Below are 16,768 nucleotides of genomic sequence, written 5' to 3'. Positions count from 1 at the left end.
AAAGTGGAATATGACACCATTGGAAGCTTGAACCTGAGCTAAGATACCGCCAAGATTTATCACTAAAAACAGCAACTTTCTTTTGCAGGGACTTGAGTACGTTTTAGTTCTTCCAGAGCTTTACCTTTTGGAACCTGGTCATGATTTTCACAGCATCCTCAATTCATTCTGGGGTGGCAATGTATAGCAAACTATCATTAACTAGACAATCCTTACTTGTTGGTCCAATGTTTCAGATATGTCCTTATCAGATTCCTCAATATTCCCAACAATGGCAGAACTTCTAAAATACTTGAAAAGTTCTAAAAAAAATAGGGAGATATTCAGAGATATACCTGTTTTTAAAGTGGCCCATGTTGAATTACACTGTAGAGTCAAACATCAGGAGCTGATCACAGGAAATGTTTTACGACATTTTATATGATGTCATAAAGCACTTCATGGTGATTTTTATATCATAAAATATTTTTATAAAATTTGCCAAATTTCAATCTCTTAGGAGACACGGGTCCTGGATTTTGGATGCATTCAGTAAGTTGGCTTATTTGATGTACCTTGGTTGAAAAAGAGCCGAGGTGGCACAGTGGTTAGGGTGCAGTACTGCAGGCCACTTCACCTGACTGTTATCTGCAGTTCAGTGGTTCTAATCTCACCGGCTCAAGGTTGACTCAGCCTTCCATCCTTCCGAGGTGGATGAAATGAGGACCCAGACTGTGGAGGCGATATGCTGACTCCGTAAACCGCTTAGAGAGGGCTGAAAGCCCTATGAAGCGGTATATAAGTCTAACTGCTATTGCTAACTGCTAAAAAGTGTTGCCCTATGATGCACTATTTCACCCAGTTAAAAGTTACAGACATGAGAATTTTGGTAGTATATAGATTTACTGATTGCTATCACTGATGTTGTTACCTAGTTGGGTAATGAAACGTTTGAAAGAAAACAACCAAACTCAAAGAACACCAAAGACTCCACAGATATACTGTTGATACTTCAACCCAAATCTTTGCATCTCATCCGAGCACTGAAATCAGGGCAGAGGTCCAATTCATAGGAGGCAGGACTCAAGCCTCAGAGAACCCTAAGGCAGGGGTGTCAAACTTGATTTCATTGAGGACTGCATCAGGATTGTGTTTGACCTTGGGACGCTGGGGTGGGCGTGGCCAGGGTGGGCATGGCCATCTTGATATCACTCGTGTTGGGGGTGCCTGTGGTGGCCTGAGCACTCTGCCAGCAAAAACAGAGCTCTGTTTTCACTGGCAGAGGGCTGCGGGAAGTTGTTGCAGCCGAAAACGGGGCCTGCGAGGGCTGAATGTAGTCCTCCCAAGCTCCATTTTTACTGGCAGAGGCACCATGGGCCGGTCCTTCACTGTTTCCAGGTCGGTCCCAAGGGCCAGATAGCAGTTAATAGCAGTTAGACTTATATACCGCTTCATAGGGCTTTCAGCCCTCTCTAAGTGGTTTACAGAGTCAGCATATTGCCCCCAACAACAATCCGGGTCCTCATTTTACCCACCTCGGAAGGATGGAAGGCTGAGTCAACCTTGAGCCGGTGAGATTAGAACCGCTGAACTGCAGATAACAGTCAGCTGAAGTGGCCTGCAGTACTGCACCCTAACCACTGTGCCACCTCGGATCTAAGCATCCCGCAGGCCAGATCCAGCCTCTGGCCTTGAGTTTGATACCCCTGCCCTAAGGCATTGTCAGATTCACTTCCTTATTCCCTGCCCAAATGGCGCTCCACATCTGTGTGAATGCAAGCAAAATAACCTGCAAAAACATCTCATAGCAGCCTGGTTACTCTCTTGCTAGGTAGAATGTAATGTCTAGTTCAACATCAGTGATGATTATGAACAGACTGAAGATAGGCTCTATTTTCAGCATATTCAGAATTAAAAGATCTAGCATTATCTTACCTCCATAAATAACTCCAACAGAACCAAGTGAGTTGGTTCTGATAATCCAGACGAAAACAAAAAGTTAGTAACTGTATTTTAAAAGACATTGTGTCCTGACTTCCAAGGGAGTGCTATTGCTGTTTTAGTTATTGCATTTCCCCGGTTATTAACCATTGCCAGAAGAAAAGATTGTGATGTGTCAATGGTGTGAATAACATTCTTCTTGTTTTAGGAGCTGGTTCATTGTCTGGAGGTGACTTGGGACTGAATGATGGAGAATCAGTGGCTAGTTGTAGATCCTAAGCAGAAGCCTTATAAAGAAACTCACCAGGAGGCCTGTGAAACTCTAGTGGCACTGAGTAAATATAATTTTATTTACTTACTATATGTATATATAACCAAAGGCCCATGGTGGTGCAGTGGTTAAAATGCAGTATTGCAGGCTAATTCTGTCAGCAGTTCGATCCTGACCGGCTCAAGAGTGACTCAGCCTTTCATCTTTCCGAGGTCGGTAAAATGGGAACCCAGATTGTTGGGGGAAATAGGCTGATTCTGTAAACAGCTTAGAGAGGGCTGTGATGCACTGTGAAGCGGTATTTAAGTCTAAGCGCTAATGCTATCAAGATGTAGAAAGCTATGGGGCAACTATTACTGGGATTGGACCTATAAGCCATCTGGTAATTAGTAGGTTTATGGGTAAGCATGTTGTGTAAACTTGGCCCATCATTAAGTCAGGGGAGTGATGCATTTTCTCTGGATGAACAAGGAAGTGGTCCCTGGGTTGATGTAGAAGCTGCAGCTATAGAGAAGAACCGTGACCCGTCAAAACCACGCTCGACTAAGCCGCGCCCGATTAAACCGCGTCGCTGATGTCATCAACAGGGCGACAACAGCCAGCACGGAGAAAGAAGGGCGCTTTAAATAGCGCTTTGAAAGCAAGCCGATTCAACTTAAGGTAAGGGTTAGGTTTAGGGTTAGGTTTAGGGTTAGGTTTAGGGTTAGGTTTAGGGTTAGGTTTAGGGTTAGGTTTAGGGTTAGGTTTAGGGTTAGGTTTAGGGTTAGGTTAAGGGTTAGGTTAAGGGTTAGGTTAAGGGTTAGGGTTAGGTTTAGGGTTAGGGTTAGGTTTAGGGTTAGGTTTAGGGTTAGGTTAAGGGTTAGGTTTAGGGTTAGGATTAGGTTTAGGGTTAGGTTAGTTTTAGGGATTAATTTTAGGTTTAGGTTTACAGCGTGCTTCTGTCTCCGTGCTGTTGTCGCCCTGTTGATGACGTCAGCGATGCGGTTTAGTCGGGCGCGGTTTAGTCGAGCGCGGTTTTGTGGTGGAACCGAGAAGAACAAATCAAAAAGAAGGATGGAATCAAGCAAACCAGCAAAGTTAATTAACATATTTTTCTTCTTTCCTTTTCAAGCAGGATCTTCAAGCTCCAAACCCAGTGAGATTTTCTTGGTGAAGGAGGAAGAGGAATCCAGCATCCTGGAGACTGGTAGTAGGGAGAACCCAAGAAGAGCCAATTTAGGTGAGGAGAGGAGTGGGGGGGCACCCAGGTAGCAGATCTCAGCTTTTCTCTTCAATATGTTTTCCTTCACACTTCAGTGGGTCCATGGGAACATGAGCCTTACCTCCATTTATGCTCCAGTCTGACATGGATCGAGTCAGTGGCCTGGAACAAGATTTAGGCAAGAGTACAGAATAGAATTTCTACACTCTCTGGCCCAGTGGGGAAATTCAATTTTTTTTTACTACTGGTTCTGTGGGCGTGGCTTGGTAGGCGTGGCAGGAGTAGAATATTGCAAAATGCCCTTTCCCACCCCACTCCTGGGGCCAGCCAGAGGTGGTATTTGCCAGTTCTCCAAACTACTCAAATTTCCACTACCGGTTCTCCAGAATCTGTCAGAACTTGCTGAATTTCACCCCTGCTCTGGCCCCTCAAAAGGTTAGAAAATGATCAAATCTGGGTTGCAAAAACCAAAGGAGGGATGGTGAATGAGTGTGTGTGTGTGTGTGTGTGTGTGTGTGTGTGTGTGTGTGTGAGAGAGAGAGAGAGAGATGCAAAATATTTTTCAAAGCTTTGCAACACAATGCATGTACATACTGTAAGATCTCTCTCACAAATATATTGCTGAAAAATGGTTATTTAATTATCACTTGCTTATTTGTTTTATTTACATCCCATCTTTTGTACTGGAGTTGAAGCCAGGGTACATAATACTATCTCATCCTGTTTTTCCCTATGGTAATACTTTTATGGACTTAGAAAGAGTGACAGGCACAGGGTCACTGTGAGCCTCTGTGTCTGAAGGTTAGCCTAGAATCCACCTCTCTCCTCTTGTAGTCCTAATACTCTTTCCCCACTAAACCAGATGGGAATCTTGAGGAACTGGAGATTCAGACATTTGGTGGAGGTGCCTTTGATTTGAGAGATAAGCTGTGAAATGTGGCAGTAATAATGGGGTGTTGTTGTTTTTTTCAAATTAAAAAGAGGTAGATGAATGGGGGGGGGGAGAGGAAATTACAGCTTCTGATCCCTAACTACAGTAGAAAAATGCCAGTTTGTTACCGGTTTTGACTTGCAAATTTATTTAAGTTTATCCTGCATTTCTGCTAGCTAAAATATATATATTAGGATGTCACTTGACTGGAGCTGACCACAACAGGAGCCAGAAGGTTGGACAGCAATAGCAATAGCACTTAGACTTATATACCACTTTACAGTGTTTTACAGCGCTCTCTAAGCGGTTTAGAGAGTCAACCTATTGTCCCCAATAATCTGGGTCCTCATTTTACCCACCTGGGAAGGATAGAAGGCTGAGTCAATCTTGAGCTTGGCGAGATTTGAACTGCCAAATTGCAGTCAGCTGGCAGAAGTAGCCTGCAGTACTGCACTCTAACCACTGTGCCACCACGGCTCATACAAGGAGGACTCTGGAACAAAACCTTGCATTGCAGAAACAATGTCTGACCAATCGGCCTTCGGTTACAACAGGGGTGGGTTCCTGCCAGTTCTAACCACTTCTATAGAAGAGGTTCTTCAAATCTACAGTGCCGTTTAGAACCAGTTCCAGCTCCCTCCCTCCGCCCATCCGCACATCATCAGGATGAAGAGCGAGAGGAGGAATTCTGGGAGTTGAAGTCCACAAGTCTTAAAGCTGTCAAGTTTGAACACCCCTGGGGATTTTTTTCTAAAGGGGTGCAAAGGTCTTGTAACTTGACAACTTTAAGACTTGCACACTTCAATGCCAGAGTTCCTGAGCCAACATGACTGGAGGAGGAATTCTGGGAGTTGGAGTCCACAAGTCTTAAAGCTGTCAAGTTTGAACACCCCTGGGTTTTTTTTTCTAAAGGGTTATGGGCATGAGGGTCTTGTAACTTGACAGCTTTAAGACTTGCGTGCTTCAAATGCCAGAGTTTCTGAGCCAACATTTTGGTTGCTAAGCAAGAGCGTTGTTAAGTGAGTTTCACCACATTTTACAAGTTGGTCACGCCCACCCAGTCACATGACTGTCAAGCCACTCCCACTTGGTCACATGGCCAGCAAGTCACTCCCACCCAGTCACATGGCCGGCAAGCCACTCCCACCCAGTTGCATGGCTGGCAAGCCACTCCCACAAAGCAGGCCACACCCACAGAAGAGGTTCTAAAAAAATTTGAAACCCACCACTGGGTTACAATCAATATAAACCTGATCACCTGTCAGATTATTTGCTGTGCCCGTTCCTGCAGTTTTTCACTTGGCATTCCTGAGGCCGAGATGAGGATGAAAAATATGGCAGTCCCTTTGGTTACTGCCTTGTGTTAGGTGAAGGAGGCGCCTTGTTTGCTGTGGTCTGTTTACAGGACAAGAATAGGGATTGAGAAGTAATGACCCGTACATTTCCTTGTTGCCGATTCCTTTATCCTTTTGTAACCACCAAGTCTCACAGCAAAGCCAGAAAGGGCGGGAAAAGAAAATGGCCGAATGCTTGCTAGCAAAGAATACAATTTGAAATAGGCCACCTCAGGGTTTAGAGCCCTTAGCAACTGAAAGCTTTGATTTGAACAAACCTTAAAGAATAGGCCCTGTACTCCAGGTTCTGGCCATCTCTTCAGGATACAGGTAGTTCTCCACTTACGACCGGTTGCTTAGCAACTTTTCAAAGTTATGACGGATTCCCTCCAAAAGCTACTTACACCATGGCATTGAAGAACCAGTGTTCAGCTCCCTTCCCTGCTGTCACGTGACCCCATTTTGTTCACTCCACAACTGGCCCACATTTACTGCCATTTGCAACGCCCTGTGGTCACATGACTGCAATTTATGGTTTTGCCAGAATTTATTTCCGGTTTGCTTAACAACCGCCACAAAAAAGGTCACGAAATAGGGTCTGGTCACATGACGACTCTCTTTTGATGACCATTATGAGTTATGACTGCCATGGCAGGACACAATTACAGTAGTAACTCGAGGATTATCTGTGTGGTCTATGGGAGATTGAGAGATTTGAGATTGAGATTTAATGAATTTGTATGCCACCCAATCCCGAAGGACTCTGGGTGGCTTACATAAAAACAAGTTAAAAATATTAAAAGAATTTAAAATACAAAGGCAAAGGAGTTAAAAGAACACAACGTACACTCAATCTTAGTGGGGCTGGAGCTCAATCAAGGATCAACAGCCCCAGGCATGCCGGAACAGCCAGGTCTTAATAGACTTCCGGAAGGCCAAGAGAGTGGGGAGGGTCCGGATCTCAGGGGGTAGATCGTTCCATAGGGCCAGGGCAGCTACAGAGAAGGCTCTCCCCCGAGGAGCTGCCAGACAACATTGTGTAGTCGACACACCCGGAGAAGGCCCACCCTGTGAGATCTTATCGGTCGCTGGGAGGTATGTGGCAGGAGGCGGTCACGGAGATATCCAGGTCCTAGGCCATGTAGGGCTTTAAAGGTGATAACCAGCACCTTGAAGTGCGTTTGGAGACCAATCGGGAGCCAGTGCAGCTCACGGAGGATAGGTGTAACATGGGTGTACCTCTGGACACCCAATATCACTCGCGCAGCTGCATTCTGGACCAATTGTAGTCTCCGGACACTTTTCAAGGGCAGCCCCATGTAGAGCGCAGAGGGAATATTGGAAAGGTGATGGCCCTTTGTGTTTTCTTCCTACCAGGTGAGGGGATGGGCAGTGAGGAAGAGGAAGAAAGTGAAGAGGAAGAAGTCCCACAGCAACACCAAGCAGAGCTGCTCAAGCTGGACGCCAGGGTGGTTTCTGGGAACTGCAAGAGCCTGCGCTGGAGGGTGGTGCAGCCGTCCAGCAGCAAGGTCCTGGCAGGGGAGGGGCCCCCCATCCTGGTTCTGCAGAAGGGCTATGAATGCGAGGACTGCGGGAAGGTCTTCAGCTGCAGCTCGCACTACAGCAAGCATCGGCGAACGCACACAGGCGAGCGCCCCTTCCATTGTGAAGACTGCGGCAAAAGCTTCAATGTCAGCTCTAACTTATATCGGCATCAGCGGGCACATGCTAGTGCCAACACCACCACAGGAACTCCCTCCCCGGCCCTCCTGCCCACCCAGGGCTTGCCCTACCAGTGTGCCGAGTGTGGCCGGTGTTTCCGGCGCAACACAGAGCTGGTGACTCACCAACGGCTTCATACCGGCCGGCTGCCCTTCCAGTGCAGCGACTGCGGCAAGAGCTTTTCCTGGAGTTCGCATTTTGCCCGGCACCTACGCATCCACACCGGGGAGAAGCCTTATCCTTGCAATGAGTGTGGCAAGCGCTTCAGCCGTAGTTCCCACCTCTACCGCCACCAGCGCACTCACGGCACCAACACAGCTGCCAACGTCACCCGTGCCTACATCTGTACCTACTGTGGGCGCAGCTTCAGCACCACACTGCACTTTGACCAGCACCAGCGTACCCATCGTGGCCGCAAGCCCTACAAGTGCACCCTTTGCGGTAAAGCCTTTGCTGATGGCTTGGCGTTGGTGAAGCACCAGCGTCTACACTTGGTTGGAGGGGACCAGAACCACCAGTGCTCAGAATGTGGACAGAGTTTTGGGGGACGGTCTCAGCTGGCCCGCCACCGCCGACTCCACGGCACTGCCGATAAGCCCTTTGGTTGTGGGGAATGCGGGCAAAGCTTCAGCGCTCGCACTCAGCTAGCTCAGCACCGGCGTCTTCACATCTCCACCGATAAGCCGTACCACTGTGGGGAGTGTGGGCTCAGTTTTACGTGGAGCTCCCACTGGGAGCGACATCGACGCATCCACACCGGCGAGAGGCCCTACTCCTGCGGGGACTGCGGCAAGTGCTTCGGGCGCACTTCCCACCTGTATCGACACCAACGCACCCACGCCGGGGGCCAGCCCCACATCTGCCCTGACTGCGGCAAGAGCTTCAACAGCACCTTGCATTTCCAGCGCCACCAACATGCCCACCACCACAACCCCGATGGTACTCAGCTCTCTGCCCACCCGTGTGGGAATTGTGGCGAGCCGTTTGCCGATCCCTCCGCTTTGCTCAAACACCAGTGCGTGCATGTGGAGGAGAGGCTGTATCCCTGCCCCAAGTGCAAGCAGCACTTCTGCGGGACCTCGCGCCTTTACCGGCATCTCAGAAGTCACGCCCGCCAGGCAGAAGAGACAGTACTGGGGTTGGCTTCCCCACAATACAAAGGGGTTGAACCGTGCTAAGGAGACAAGGGTGGAGGGGCTAGAGAGGTGTCCATGACTGTCTAGTGCCAACTGTCTAGTCTCCAGGCTAGGCTTCCCCAACCAAAGTCCAATGTAAATGATCCTGTTCCGATGGGTCTTTGGGCTTGATGTTTCTGAGGCATAAAGGAAGAATTAGATCCTCTAGAACAGTGTTTCTCAACCTTGGCCTACCTGAAGCTGGCTGGGGGATTCTGGGAGTTGAAGTCCACGCATCTTCAGGTAGGCCAAGGTTGAGAAACACTGCTCTACAACCTAGGCAGAATTAATAACAAGGCGGAAACAGTTTTCAGGGTTTTTATCGAAACGTTAAAAACAAAACCACTCATCCTGCTAGCAGGAACCGATGACCGTTTCCTCTGCTCCGCATTTGCTCTCCTTCATGTCCAAATGGCAGCCATAACCCTCTGAGAGAAGGGTGGACCCTCCATGGAGGGCCTGTATTTGGGGACCCCGCATTCCTTTGCAAGCCATGGATTAGAGGTATTTTACCGGTTCGGACCAGTTCACCCGAACAGGTAGTCCCACCCCCCTGCCCTGGCTCTACGGCATCCCATTTAGGCCCTTTTTTTCGCCAAAAGCACATGCACAGAAGGCTGTGCACACACACACATTTGCAAACCAGTAGGGAAAGTAAATGAATACCACCCCTCCCCTGCCATGGATCCTTGCAAACAATTTTCAGCACACACCTGCAGCAGGTGAAGGAATCTATCCTATAGTCAAGAAAGAAACCAAAGTCATTAACTCCTGCCGGGCAGATTTGGGGGGGGGGGTTGAATGAAACCACGAGGAAATCCTGCACAGCTTGCAGGAAATCAGTTCATCAGTGTTGACAATTTGCCTAACTGATTCAGAGGAGGGTGATATATGGGTCTTTGGATTATCCAGTATGTTTATAGGGCAAAGATGAGAGTAGATGTGGATAAGAAAATAAGTAATTGATAGCTATACCATTCAAATGGGAGATTCCACCGTGGTGGAATATCTGACTAGAATAGAAGGGTAGAAGAGTAAAGTGCCCAGCTAGTTCCTACAGCCTTTATCTGGTTGTTCTGTAGAGCAGGGGTCTCCAACTTTGGCAACTTTTAAGACTTGGGGACTTCAACTCTCAGCTTTGCTGACTGAGGAATTCTGGGAGTTGAAGTCCACAAGTCTTAAAGTTGCCAAGGTTGGAGACCTCTGCTCTAGAGAACGGAGGGAGTCCGGAGAGATTAATGCTGGGTGCAAAGAACCAGAATGTCACATGAGCAGTTCAGAGAAGTTTCTTTATTGCCTTTATTCACCTGTTTACAAGAATTTCGCCAGACTAACTGCACTCTCTTGGGAACAGCCAGATAAAGGTTTCAGGAGTCTGCCTTTGCCACCTTTTTCACAATCAACCAATGGAACAGTTTTGCCTTTAGAAGTTGCGAGAGCTTCATCACTGGAAGCTTTCAAGAAGAGACTCAACTGCCATCTGTCAGAAATGGTGTAGGGTCTGCGTGGGCAGGAGGTTGGAGTAGATGACCTTACAAGGTCCCTTCCAATTCTGTTAATCTGTACCTCCTCCCACAGAGCAACCAGCTTCTTTACTCCCTGATCTACTCTAGTTTGAAATTTCACAATAGTAACAGGAACCCTCTCTAGTGCCTATAAAGGTGTTAAGACTGCAGCTCTTGCAATTCCTAGCCATCATGGCCATTTAGCCATATCTGGAGGGCATTAGGTTGGAGGAGGCTTTCCTAAGCCAACTTATGCAGTATTTTGTCAAGGCTAACCTATAATATGTTGTCTCCTTCCAAGAAAAGTCCTTAACAGGGTTTTTCCTGAAGAGCCCTTGGTGCTCTTTGAGCCTAGATGTTGACTTGCAGACGTTTCATTACCCAACTAGGTAACATCATCACCTCTGCAAGCCAACAACCAATCAGAGCACCAGGACTCCATAGTTCAACTCTGAACTACAGATATTCCCTTCTATGGGGTGGATTTTTCTGCACAAAACGCATCTGCCATGAAAAGGAGTTCAGGGTGGTTTAGTGCAAAGCATGCTAATAACAAGGCTAACATGCTAATAACAGGGCTAACACGCTAATAACTTGCAGCCAATCGTCTCAGGTCTCCAATCTGGCCAATGGCACACCACAACCAAAGAGGGGTAGCTCTTCCTGTCTCCAAAGAGCAGCCTCTGCAATGCTGGACCTCAGCTATTCCCCATAGCTTTCAGAAATATGATATTGGCTGTGACCAATCCATTTGTGAGGATGACAAAAGTATGGGATTAATGCAGGGGTGAAAACAGTTTACCTTCACAACCGGTTTGCAAATGTGAGCGTGCGTGTGAGCAAGGACCTTCCGTGCATGCGCAGAGCATCATAAATGGGACATGATGACGTCCGGGTGGGTGGGCGGAGCCTCCCGCCACCACTGCTACTGGTTTGCCCGAACCGGATAGAACCGGCTGAAATGCACCACTGGATTAATGCCCCTAAATTTTCCCAGGTCCACCCTTCCTCATGCTCTAGCAGGGAGTGATTCCAGGGGGCAGACAGCACCACAGCAAAATCTCTACCGAAGTCATTTTCCCTTCAACTAAACTATGATATTATGCAGAAGTTATACTGCAGGATACTGCTCAGAGGCAAAATTGCCAGTTTCTATGACTAGTTGCATTGGGGATTTTTAAGTTAACAAAACCCCGTGTGAAATGGGCAAATATAGCCTATTTATTTTTGCAACCATTTGAATACAGAAACCCCGTGATAAGAACTAAAAGGCAGTCCTAACTCCACCTGTCGTCCTTCCCTTGCTATAATATGCTAGATTAGGGGTCTCCAACCTTGGCAACTTTACAATTTGTGGACTTCAACTCCCAGAATTCCTCAGTCAGCACTGGCTGAGGAATTCTGGGAGTTGAAGTCCACAAGTCATAAAGTTGCCAAGGTTGGAGACCCCTATGCTAGATTTGAAGGAAATCATATTTTAAAAATGGATGACATTAAACGGCAGATCCCTCCAATTTACATACTACTGTATGTTGTTTGAGCATCTGGGATTTACTGGAAAAACTGCAGTATTCAACTAACTCCACAGCATGTAATCCATCCATCATTCTCAGTTGGGATTGAATTTGCAATAGGTATTTATTTATCCTTAAATTTGCCCCTACTTAGAGGAAGGTTTACTTCTGGGAGCATCTGTATTTCAAAAGGAAATTAGTTAAAACCTTACCGAGTCTTATATACAGGTAGTCCTCTAGTTACGACCACAATTGAGCCCAAAATTTATGTTGCTATGTGAAACATTTCTTAAGTGAGTTTGCCCCATTTTATGACTTTTTTGCCACAATTGTTAAGTGAATCATTGCATTTGTTTAGTAACAAGGTTGTTAAGTGAGTCTGGATTCCCCATTGACTTTGCTTGTCAGAAGGTTGCAAAAGCTGATCAAATGTCTCTGGGACATTGCAATCGTCATAAATATGAGCCAGTTGCCAAGTGTCTGAATTTTGATCACCATGGGGATTCTGCAATGATCATAAACATGAAAAATAGTCGTAAGTCACTTTTTCCACTGCTGTTGTAACTTTGAACGGTCACTAAATGAACTGTTGTAAGTCGAGGACTACCTGTACATTAAAATACAGCTGCTGCTAATGGCTGTTGTGTTCAAAGCCTAAATACTAATGTAACTTAGACAAACAACAACATATGCTAAGAACAGAACATACAAGAAGTCCTCGAGTTACGACCATAATGAAACCCAGCCCATGATGATCATAACAGTATTAAAAGAGGCTGTTCACCCGACCATCCCAATTTTACAATGTTTTTTTTGTGGTGGTTGTTGAGAGAGTATTATGGTGGTTAAGCAAACTCTGTAGTTAAGTTAACCCATTGTTCATTTATGGCAAGGTTTTGGCAAAAACTGAAAGTGCCGGTTTTCGGCAAAACTGTTGTAAAATGCAATCATGTAATGACCATTGGAGCTTCAGACCTTGGTTGCAAGTCCCCTTTTTGGGGTCCGTCATAACTTTGAACGGTTGCTGAGCCTACGAGTCGTAAGTTGAGGACTACCCATACCGTGCTTCTTAACACCAGATTGGTTGTGGCATCAGTTTAGTGAAAAGAAAAATCACAGCAGACAAAAATAGGCTCGTTTTCCAACTTCAGGGATTTTATTTATCTGAATGGATGTAGTTTTTTAAAGTTATATACCCGTGATGACGAACCTAGGGCATGCATGGCACAGGTGGCACGTGGAGCCATATTTGGTGGCACGTCAGCCGTCAGCTCTGGCACACCAGCTGATTTTGGCCCCTTCCGGAGAGCCAAGAGAGACTGTTTTCACTCTCCCCAGGTTTCAGGAAAGCCTCCGAAGGCTGGGGAAGGTGAAAAATGGCCCCAATGGCTCAACCAGAAGTTTGGGAATGGAACCGGAAGAGGGGTTGCGCGTGCATGCATGGATGAGGGTCGTGTACGCATGCGCAGGTAGACAGGTAGATTGAGTGAGCACGTGCGAACAATAGCGCAGGCATGCACAATTTTGGCACGCCGTAAGAAAAAGGTTCCCCTTCACTGTTATATACCCTCCTACTTGTTGCAACCATTTCTGCTACCTCCTCCTGCTACATCCATGGGCCCAAAGCCATTGCTGATCAGTTCCTGGTAACCCAACTCCAAAGTACAATTATGGACCTTCACACGTTGCTGAGTTTGATTTACTTCATGACAGCCCCAAATATTCATAAGGATATATGTATATACCATATTTTTCAGAGTATAAGATGCAGCTTTTTCCCTCAAAAAGAGGGTGAAAATCTGGGTGTGTCTTATACACTGAATACAGCATTTTTGGTCTCCTGAAACCCCACCCCCTTTGCAAAAATGGCCATGCATAGCCTTTAGGAGGCTTCCAGAGTGCTCCTGGGGGCTAGGAAGAGGGAAAAATGAGCAAAACCCCAGCTGTTTTTGCTCGTTGCCCCCCCCTGCCCCTAGGAGCACTCTATAAGCCTCCTAAAGGCTATGCATGTCCTTTTTTTGACAAAAAATGGGCCCATTTTTGCAAAAAACGGGCCATTTTTGGGAGGTCTGAAGAGTACAAAAACTTTTTATTTAATTTGCTTCTTCAAAATCTTGGTGTGTTTTATACTCCGAAAAATATGGTATATGATATTTACACCCAGGTTTATACCATCAGCACAAAACCATAGATGTTTTTTGGACTATACTATAAGAGATTTCATCTTTGAATACATTTCCATGATACAAAGCATGTATATTCAGAATTTTAGACCCATTTAAAAATTGGGTTGAATTCTTCCCTGCTATATTAACTTCTGAATGCAGAGATTCTACTCAGTCCCCATGAGGGCATGTTCAATATGATTTCATTCATCTGCAGCCCAGCATAGTATACAGGTAGTCCTCAACTTACAACCACAATTGAGCCCAAACTTTCTATGGCTAAGTGAGACATTTGTTAAGTGAGTTTTGCACCATTTTACTACCTTTCTTGCCACTCTTCTTAAGCAAATCACTGCAGTTGTCAAGTTAGTAACACCGTTGTTAAGTGAATCTGGTTTCCCCATTGACTTGGCTTGTCAGAAGTTCGCAAAAGGGAATCAGATGACCCCAGGACACTGCAACTGTCATAAATATGAACCAGTTGCCAATTTCTGAATTTTGATCACATGGCAACCATTGGGTGGTAAAGGTGACAAATGGCCATGAGTCACTTTTTCAGTGCCGTTGTAACTTTGAATGGTCATTAAACAAGCCATTGTAAGTTGTGAACTATCTCTATTACAGGTTTCCCATTGGACAGAATGAACCCAGCTTCCTTCTGAGCCAATGTTCCAAAAAACGAGTTAAAATACGGAAAGTTGAGAACAAAACAAAGCTACTGTATTTTTTGGAGTATAAGACGCACTTTTTTCCCTCAAAAAAGAGGGTGAAAATCTATGTGCTTCTTATACTCTGAATACAGCGTTTTTTGGCCTCCCAAAGCTCTGCCTCCTTCACCAAAATGGCCGTGCATAGCCTTTAGGAGGCTTCCTGAGTGCTCTTGGGGGCTGGGAAGAGCAGAAATTAGCAGAAAACGGGCTGTTTTTTTGCTCATTTTTGCCTCCCCAACCCCCAGGAGCACTCTATAAGCCTCCTAAAGGCTATGCATGCTCTTTTTGTGACAAAAAACGGGCCCGTTTTTGCAAAAAATGGGCTGTTTTTGGGAAGACTGCAGAGTGCAAACACTTTTTTTAAATTAACCTATTCAAAATCTTGGTGCGTCTTATACTCTGAAAAATGTGGTACTTTATAGTAAACTAAATTGCAGGCCCATCTTTCACTGTATTTTTAATTATCACTAGCAGTTGTCCTTCAGTGTCTTCCTAAGTCCAGTTATTAGTATCGATGAATCTGTTAGCGATCAAACCTGCCCATACCCTGGAGGGATTTATGTATTCCTTTGTCAATGGATCTCAAACAGGAAGGGAGGTCATCATGGGTGAATAGATTGGGTAGAGAAGACATAGAAGGGATAGTGTTAGGGTCAAAGGAGCCATTGCCCAATGGAGGTGGATAATTTGTAGGATCACGGTCCCTAAGCCCTCTGGAACAACCACTACAATTTCCCATCAGGACTGTTGATAATGCCTGGCTGATGCTTAACTATTAACGTCCCTCATATCTGGAAATGGCAACCAAATGAGCAGGAAGAGCATAAGCAGGTCTATTCAAATCGGAACAGTTTTGATCCGATGTTGCTCAGCTTAAAGAAGGTGGGTGACCACATTCCCTGGAGGCAAAAGCTGTTTTCTTACGCTGTCTTTGCCAGAAATAGTTCCGTTTGCATTTGTTGCACTTCCAGATTATGCACGTCCCATGTTCGTTCCCCCTCTTAGGGAGTCTCTCTTCTCACTCCTTTTCCTTCCCCACTGATCCCCACTTTCCTTCTCATCTGCCATGCTGTCCTGCAGCAATATCTGGACATGCCATAGTAGAGCTGTGGTGGTATAGTGATTGGAATGCAGTATTGCAGGCTACTTCTGCCGGCTGTCAGCAGTTCGATTCTCATCAGGCTCAAGGTTGACTCAGCCTTCCATCCTTCTGAGATCGGTAAAATGAGGATCCAGATTGTTGGGGGCAATAGGCTGCCTCTGTAAACCACTTTGAGAGGGCTGTAAAGCACTGTGAAGCAGCTTATAAATCTAAGTGCTATTGGTATGCCAAGTTGATCATGTTTTCTAGAGTGAAAATTTACTGTGAATGCAATGGAAAAACCAATCAAGTCCTTAGACTTTATTCATGGATTTGTTAGGACTGCACCATAAGTCAGGGAATGTTCTGGTGCCAAATGAGGAAACCTAACTGGGACCAGTCAGGATATGTTAAGCTGATTGGTTCCTCCTGTCATCGAAGTTTAATGATCAGAGATCAGTCACCAGAAAACACCTGGGGAACAGATGCTGGCCAATCACTGCAAATCACAGTTAAAAGAACAGCCTTCCCTGAGCTAGTATTCTCCAGATTCAATGCATCATGCAAACCAATGGAATTTGTACTTCAAGCCACTTTCAGGGTCCTGCTTTAGGGAAGATCTGGCTGAAAAGATTGGTTAAAAAAAACCCCCGAGATCCTGTTCAAACTGGACATCTCTTCATTTTAAGGGGCATAGAGGGAATTTGAATGTGATAAAACACATGTAACTTTAAATGTGTCTCCAAGGGAAGGTCACCTTTGTATACTTGACTGCTTTGAACGAAGGCTATTTGGTGCCCTGTTCCACTTCATCTTGCTGGGTGTACACAATCCCATTTTGATTTGAAAGATCCAATCCTATATTTTATTCCCCATCCATTCCCGGTACTATTTTAGTATGAAGGTAATTATAGGAGGAAGCATAGGAGGTTGCCTAGCAAACAGACAGTTCTCCTCAATCGGCTACTGTAAAAATTAAGCAAGAAGTAGTTTGGTTGGGGGGCAGGGAGGGAAAATTCTTTCCTTTTCCTCCACAGTGAAGTGGGGAATAGCAATATCTGATAAAAATTTATGGTTGAAATGGATCTAGGAAAGTTGTATAGTTCTTTTGACTGCCTTGCCTGGGATCTAAATGGATGTCCACTATATTCTAGGATGAGTGAATTCCCAAAGGTGCTAGAAATTAGAACCATTGCCTTTACATAGGGTGTAGCTCATGTGTAGAAATTGTGTGCCAAC

The 16,768-nt window shown here is 45.7% G+C and overlaps 1 protein-coding gene across 1 annotated transcript; it reads left to right on the top strand.

Annotated features, from left to right (window-relative positions):
• The first annotated feature begins 2,167 nt into the window (after nt 1–2,167).
• Nucleotides 2,168–8,557, top strand: LOC116524034 (zinc finger protein 436-like). Its single transcript, XM_032239132.1, has 3 exons — nt 2,168–2,255; nt 3,306–3,410; nt 7,035–8,557. Exons 1-3 carry the CDS (start codon nt 2,168–2,170, stop codon nt 8,555–8,557), a joined length of 1,716 nt encoding a protein of 571 aa, XP_032095023.1.
• The last annotated feature ends 8,211 nt before the right edge of the window (nt 8,558–16,768 follow it).

This window comes from Thamnophis elegans, chromosome 2 (genome assembly GCF_009769535.1).
Source record: "Thamnophis elegans isolate rThaEle1 chromosome 2, rThaEle1.pri, whole genome shotgun sequence".
Classification (NCBI taxonomy): Eukaryota; Metazoa; Chordata; class Lepidosauria; order Squamata; family Colubridae; genus Thamnophis; species Thamnophis elegans.
The sequence above is the reverse complement of the archived record's forward strand: the minus strand, read 5'-3'. Positions and strand labels throughout refer to the sequence as shown.